General features: G+C 33.0%; 1 protein-coding gene across 3 annotated transcripts; it reads right to left on the minus strand.

Annotated features, from left to right (window-relative positions):
* Nucleotides 1-797: 797 nt before the first annotated feature.
* Nucleotides 798-7,971, minus strand: LOC114381307 (type I inositol polyphosphate 5-phosphatase 8-like). Of its 3 annotated transcripts, none has more exons than XM_028340523.1 (10): nucleotides 7,668-7,971; nucleotides 6,660-6,705; nucleotides 6,456-6,549; nucleotides 5,898-5,991; nucleotides 5,624-5,728; nucleotides 4,370-4,688; nucleotides 3,795-3,991; nucleotides 3,589-3,697; nucleotides 3,223-3,371; nucleotides 798-1,964 (listed from the first exon to the last, which is right to left on the minus strand). In XM_028340523.1, the coding sequence occupies exons 2-10, from the start codon at nucleotides 6,690-6,692 to the stop codon at nucleotides 1,661-1,663; spliced, it is 1,404 nt and encodes a 467-aa protein (XP_028196324.1). In that variant the 5' UTR covers nucleotides 6,693-6,705; nucleotides 7,668-7,971; the 3' UTR covers nucleotides 798-1,660. The 3 variants fall into 3 exon arrangements, with proteins under 3 accessions (XP_028196324.1, XP_028196325.1, XP_028196326.1); XM_028340524.1 differs by lacking the exon at nucleotides 7,668-7,971 and adding an exon at nucleotides 7,091-7,518; XM_028340525.1 differs by lacking the exons at nucleotides 6,456-6,549; nucleotides 6,660-6,705; nucleotides 7,668-7,971 and having other exon boundaries at nucleotides 5,624-5,774; nucleotides 5,898-5,957.

The following is a 7,971-nucleotide window of genomic DNA, read 5'->3' on the forward strand; positions in this document are numbered from 1 at the left end:
CACAAATTTTATAAAAGTAAAAACTAAAGTCTCTATTTAAAATAGAGAGATTGAAATTACAAATTTTAAAAAATATGAAGACTAAATGTTTTTATTTTAAAATAAAGAAACCAAATTTATGGATTTTAAAGATTAGGGGAACAAAATTGCATTTAAGAAGAAAAAATCACAAACTTTTAAAAAATACATAATGTGATGACAAATAAAATCCAAAATACTTAAATTTCTATAAATTATAATTGCGATATATGTATTTTTATACTTTGAAAATGTTCTACAATTTTTTTCCATTTTCAATACTATATAAAATAAAAAGAATAAAATAATAAAATCAATATCAATTTATTCATTTTATTTAATTTTTTATATTTCTTTTATTATACATATACAATGGGAAAAAAATCTTGTGGGGGAAATTGCCCCCACAGCCCAATATGTGCATCCATCATTGATTACTTGCTACTATACGGTGATTTTTTTTTATAATTTATACTATAATCTGTCAAGGTCATTGCCACTATTATTATTATTATTATTATTATTATTATTATTATTATTATTATTATTAATACCACAACTCTTTTATAAAAAGTATTTTCATTATTTACATACAATTTATATGATATCTATTAAGTTATCTTTGTGTGTACTAAATATTGGAAACAATACAAACTTATCCTTTCATACTCTTTCCTTGTACCATTTTATCGTCTTATTTCACACATCTTTATTTTATCCTGATCAGCAAAGGATCCTTGATACTACGCCAAAGATACCAAAGTCGCGTTGCAATGACATGAACAAATATTATACTAAGCTGCTATAGATTTTTCACATAACAAAATTCCATACATTGTATTGAATAACGATAACAAAACTGATAAACAGTTTAATTTACAACTTTCAACAGCTATCAATCTCACCTCCACCGATCCGATTATCAAAATGCAAATCATCCCCCGGCCTCTACTAAAACAACCAAACCTTTTCAAGATTCCAAGCTTATATAAAAAAAGCTAAGCCTCTAATACCCAAAAAGCTTAAAAAAAGAGCACGCATGATTAGAGATTCCCACACATCGAGCCATTATTTTCTTCACTTCAATCGCTGCCACGCTTCTGTTTCTCACTTTTTACACCAAATGCAGTCCTCTAATCATTGCTAGCTCAACATGTCACATAGTTTTCATCTGGGCCAGAAGGGTGCATGCCAAATTGCCAAGGCTCGCATGAGAGCAATTATGAAAAGGGCAAAGGCCATCTAGGAAGTATTCTTAGAGTATTGCTTAAGAAATTAAAATAAGAAAGATTTTCTTATAGAGATGTATAAAATTATGTTGTTAATTATTTTTTTATATTCTTCTATAATTTTTACAATAAATATTTTTTTCTTTTAATTTCTTAACCAATATGCTAAAAAACACTTTTTAGCAATATCCTTGGAAAAGAACCTAATCTTTTTACCCCATAAAAGACTAATCCATCCTCTGTTTCAACAAAAAAAGTGAGGAACACAGAACCCGAACCATGACAACTAATGTTTGATTTTCCCTCACTTTACGCTTTGTCAGGGCACACCGCGAGCTGCGGCAACTTGGTGGTCGTGTCTCTTATGTACTTACTTTACTTTCTCGGAAAGTGTTTGTATAGTATCCTATGTACTAAGTCAGAACCCTGTGTCTATGTACCCTGGTTAGTAACAAAAGTTGTTCCTCAGCCTGAACTTTAGCAAAGCAAGATGAGGACAAGGCAGCGTTTGTTAAGGGTCTAGAGGAACACGACCTTGTTGAGATTATTGAGCTGCTATCTGATGCAGCAATAGAGGGACTACTTAGCTTGTTACATGTCAAGTCCACGTCAACCGAGAATAGTGAATACACTGGCCTGTGGTCTGAGAATTTGGACTCTCCTCGCACATACCATAGCTGCTCCACGCCTTCACCTCTCCATAGAATTCGATCACACCTTTTGTTCCAAAGAAACAAATTTACTTCAGTTGTGATAATTCATCAAGAAAACTTAACTAGAACATCAAAATATTAATATAGACTACAATATATATATATATTCCTTGTCTTAGTATTTTAGTATTTTGGTTTCGATCTATTCTTCTAAGTTTTAAAAAGTTTTATTTTAATTTCTTATAGTATATTTGTTAGACCAAATTAGGTTTTCTATTGATTTTTTGTACTAGCGATATTAATTTTGATCAACAATGTTAGTATAATAAACTAATAAAACAACGAACTTAATTTAACATTCACATACATACTTAAAAAAAATAAAAAAAAGAGACTTTTTAAACTTTAAAGATCAAACTGAGACTAAAGAAATAAGTGAAGAAACAAAAGTATATTTTAACCATTAATATAATAGTTTTTTCTGAACAAAAAATGTTAGTAATTAGTATTATTAAATTTTGTTAGTATGAAAATTTAAACTTACGATTTTTTTTATCACTAGATGAGTCTTATATCTCCCATCATTATATAATATAATGTCAATCGGAAGCAATTTGCCTGCCTCTATGCATTGTAATTGGAAAAATAATAATAGTCTGTTTGATAACCTGACATCATTTAACTTAGTTTATTGTAGAAAATTAATGTTTGATGAAGATGGGCGTGTGATTGGGTGAAGATCTATGCGATTGGTCGATGGTAATGGGTGGAGGTTCAATTTGGTTTATATGATTATATTGAAAACAATGACGACCTGGATATTTAATCTCTGAAGGTGATGGTCCTATCATGTATGATATAAAATATACAGTGTTTCCCCGCAACCCATCATTAAGTCATCAACCATTTTGGAATATTTCATTAAACATAGCCAATGATTTTACAGAATAATTGTATAAATCACTTGCTCATGGTTGACTAATTCAGCATTGAAGTATAAACAGTTGCTAATATATTATACAGGCAAATCCTTTTCAAAGGCATACGGGACTAGTTTCATAAAGAATTGCAACTGGTATATATTACTGTTACGTACCAACCAATTAAGTGAAGATACTTAATTATGCATAACATGGTTGAAAATTATGTTCAACTAGACATATCTTAATCCCAAAAAGTCACCTCAACTTGGCATCACTTAACGTCAGAGCATACACAAAACAGACGGCAACAATAATGCATATGATAAAATGATATTCCCATTGTGGATAAGAAAAGAGTTCTAGTTTTAATAAAAGGAATATTAATATATCAAATCTTACCAAGCCGGAGTTCGTCGTTTTTCCTTGGACTTGTTAGTTTGGGCAACATATTGGTCAGAATCAAATAAATATTTGTAAGTTGGAGCAAAGTATATCTTCCCTTCCTTCCACTCTTTGAATACTCGACCAGCTCTCTGCTCTATCCTTAGCTGCCAAGTGGAATGAAAACAACATAATGGTAAGACAGAAGAAAAATTGTTACACAGTCCGAAATCAGTATGTGTCTATGATTCTAATCAAATTTTTACACGACATACAACCAAAATTTTCAATTTATGATAAAGAATTAATAAAACTTAATTACTTGTCACCTAGAGATTAATCGAGACCATACACACAAAACAAATGGCTATGTATGTAAATTACCTGATCCTTCTCTAATAGTGCCTGCCAATCATTCTTCTTCAGCAGCCCAAGTGTATCATCGTAAGCAGCAGCAAGGCGATAATTCAAATCCCCAAGCCAAATTATCTTACTGCGAATAAAAAATAAATTCAAGGGCCATTTAGTAACTAAAGGTAATTGCTGGAAAATTATTAGATTCTTTTGCAAATTAGAAACAAAGAACATACTCATGCTCTAATATGCTTTCAGGAGGGAGTGGTTGGCCAAGTGCTTTGAATGAGTGTGAAAATTTAGTTTTCTTTAATATCTCTGAAACGTCCAAATTTCTTCGCACCTCATCACCATCTTTCTCTCCGGAGGCCAAGTGGGTACAAACGAAGCAGAACGTTGTGTGGTACAATGTCATGCTAATTGATATTGAACCCTGTTAATTAACCAACAAGACAAAGTAATAAGCAATCACAATATCACATACAAAGAATTTCTAGTGCTGAAATTAATCTCAAAAGTCAAATGATCCCATTGTAAAGTGATTTGAGATAATTTCTCACATATTTGATTTCACATTGTCAAGGAATTGATTCTAGATTTACAATTGGTTCTGAGTTGAAACAATTTTATAATTTTTGTGTTGGACCAAAAAATATATACTAAATATTATTTCTAACTTACTTTTGGCCTTTATACTAAAACATCTAAACATAACATCACTTGAAAATCAACTTTAACATTCACAAAATCAATTTTGCAAATGCTTATCCAAGACACACTTAATATAAGTAAGCAAATTAGAGGAACCAACCTTATTTCCTAGATAGCCCATGATGCCTCTACCAACACAAGACACCTTTAACTTGCTGACATGCTTGTAAAGATCCGCACGTACCCACACACACAAGAAGATACCCACCATTTGTTTGCTTGCTGCTAGGCAATAATAGTGTTGTTCATTTGGGCAGCATTGCCTTCTACTGTTAAAAGACGATGTAGGAGAATTTTCTCCACTGGAGCTTGTGTTAGAGTTCAAGGCTTGACGAATAAGGTTCAGCCATTTCGATGCTGGGCCACTGTCCTCTGGCCCAAGCACGTTTCCTGCGTTTAGAGGTATAATTTCTTGGAACCTATGGTGCAATGCAATAAAAACAAAATCATTAATATTTCAATATTTTACCCTCAAAAGAAAGACTTGAATTTATTTTCACATGGACATTATTTCAATTTCCTAGATTGACTAGGGGCAAAATTGTGAACTTAGCTAGGCCGTGATTTGATAGTGAGGTCCAAAAGCTAAAATGCAAATACACTATAATGAGGATTGAACATGTTTGGATTCACTAGCTGTGTTCAAGGTTTCTTGTACCAGCCCAACACTAACTACATGCAAAGTGCTGGTAGCAGTAAAAGGTATACAAACAAGGATTTAGTTTATTTATATATATATATATATAAGTAATTATAAAAATTGATTAAAAATTGATAATTAAAATTTAAATAACTATTTACAATTATAAAACTAATCATGTTTGTATTACAGTTGTACAATAATAATATTTTCTTATATTTTTTTAATTAGTTTGCATTAAAAAATTATCAAACAAACATACTCTATAATAGTATATTTAAGTGACCGTTTAAATTAAATAATCTAAATTCATAAAAGCAGTGCTCTCAGAACTCGAGAATGGGCAAAAGGATTGGAGAACAAGTTAATAACACAAGGGGGAAAGGCAGAAGGTAAAAATTGCCGTTACTTTTTTGCCAATAATTTGCTCTTTTGAGCTATAGCCTAGTAGCCTCTGAGCCCTGGCCTCTGGTGTGTAGAGACTTCCAGTCACCATAACCAAATAATAAAAGAATTACAGTTGTGAAAACTGACAACGTAATTATGAGTACAAAGTCTGTACTCGTTGAAATTAAACCTTGAAGTGAGAAATAAATATACTAGTATTAGGCACATCAAATAAGAAACACACAACACAAGTGTTGTATAAATTCGAAACTGGGATTGGTAATAAAAAGGAGGAATAAACTTATGATAAAAAATAAAATAGTATACCCAATGACATAGATGTCAGCTTGTGAAGGCAACATCAACCAATCCCTCAAGTTCAATCCCTCGTTGGGTGACTTTCCTCCAACATTCCAAGTCCCCACGAACATCCTACAGACCACGCCCTCCATCATCATCTTTCCAAATAAACAAAATTCTATAGCCAAAATTTCACCAAAAAGTAAAATATATATCTTGAGAACAAATTTTTTAGCTTTAGCCAGATCATAGCACATAATCATATTTATTACTTCAAATCAGGTATGATGGGTGTGTTTACCTAAGGTTGAGCGTGTCAATGTCAATGACAGATGGTGCCTCCATCACTGATGCCGAATGTTTCAATTCATTTGTGGAGTCCATCAGCCACCCCTCTTTGAAAATAAAATCCCAAAAAACCAAAATCAATACTAAAGCAGGCACAACAGATAATTAATAAATAAATAAATAAACATTTACATATACTACTTTTTTTCCCCAAAACAAAAGATCCTATATCGAACCTAAAACCGTGTGGTTTTGCAATTACAGGCTCAATTATAGGCCAATTTGATTTTCAGAAAATTAGCCATCCACGTGGAGATTCAATGGAAGCCTCTCAGATGGGACCCAAGGACCCCGGTAACAAATATGGCGTACCCTTAATCAAAGTCACTTCCTTTTGTTCCATCACCATGTCTAATCACACTACGCTAACCCATCATACCCATGTACCACCAATCTGTCCCTCAAATTACCCGAAAGAAAATACACGTTTTCACCTCAAAAACAAATAATAATTCTTAATGTTAATAAAAAAATCTATTAAATGACAAATTACCCGAAAACTGAATTTTACCTGGTAAAGAGTAATATGACGCATCTGAGTGAAATTTATCATCGTTGCTCCTTATATTGAGCCACTTTCTTACATTAAATTTTGGCCATGAAGACTGTAACCCGAAAATGAAAAGGAAAAAAAATAAGAATTTGGGGTCAGAGAGATAATAAAGAACATGTATTGCCAAAAGTGGAAGATAGCAAGGACATTTATGTTTCATACCTTGGATATCTTCTTCTTCAACTCTGTTCTCATTGTTCTTCTCCAACTGAACCAAATAAGACAACAACAAATGATAAGAAACAACAAAATGGCATGGGAACGCGGGTGCCGGCGGTTTAATAGCAACAGCTCAGATTATCCAAATCCATGTGGGAATTTTTTATAATTAAGGTTAGAAATTTCGTTAAGTCATCAAGGGAGAAAAAACAACAAAATGGGTCTAGACACACTAGATATTTTATTTTTCCTTTTTTGTACGAGAAAACTAAGTTTATTGTTTGAAATTGAAATAATGTTAATAAACTAGTTTTGAATAGTTTTCAACGGCCAATATTTAAGACCCAGTTGCAGGGGAAATGGAGACAGCTTCTGAGTACTTAAAATGTTAAAAAAGAAAAAATGAAAACGAAAATTGGGCTCATAGAATATACCAAAAGAGAAAGGAAGAAAGAGGTTAGAAAAAAGGCTAGGTGCATCTTCCTCTTCGGCTCTGAGGAATCTCCTTTTACAAGCTCCAGTTTTGCGCTTTACAGATAAGAAAAACAGTGTGCGGATGAACCAACAAAAAATTGCACACAAACTGGGGTGTGATCACATTCAACGTTCGTTCAAAAAGCGAAAGTTTGTGACTTTTTTCTCGAGGAAAAATCTGAACACAAACTGGGGTTGTGTCTACATCCAAAACTAGAAGATTGAAAAAAGAAAATGGCGTGTGTGAATGGACGGAAACACATCAATCTAATAGCTGGACCCGGAATCAGAGTGGTGAAAACGAAAGGAGGGACACCAAATCCGAAGCCTTTTTGGAAAACGCGAAAAGAACAAAAAGCCAAAACAGAAAGAAGAAAAGAAAAAGAGAAGCATAGCAGAGATAGAAGCAGGACAAGAGCATGGAACAAGGAGAAAGTGGAACATTATAGTGAAGTGGGTCAACGACATTGCTTATTGTGGACTAGTGTGTGACGGTTGTAAGTGATAATTAGCAAGAAACAGATGAAAAACACTTACGAGAATTGAAAAATATGGGGGTGTGGTGTGGGGTTTCAGTTTGAGTGAAAATGATTCAGAAGGAGAGAGTGGATATGAAACAGACTGTTTATAATCCCGGGTTTGATGCTCCTTAGTTCTTCCCCTTTTGTTAATGATGTGAAGAGAGGTAACACCAACACATAAAAGTGTATATGTGATATGTCACAGTGACCTGTAGCTTCCAGCTTGTTTGCCTTTATTGGTTTGTAGTACTTTGTAGGGAAGGAAAGGTGGAAACTGGGAGGGAGAGAGAGAGAGAGAGAGATGCAGATGATGTTTTGTT

The sequence above is a fragment of the Glycine soja genome, chromosome 13 (assembly GCF_004193775.1).
Source record: "Glycine soja cultivar W05 chromosome 13, ASM419377v2, whole genome shotgun sequence".
Lineage (NCBI taxonomy): Eukaryota > Viridiplantae > Streptophyta > Magnoliopsida > Fabales > Fabaceae > Glycine > Glycine soja.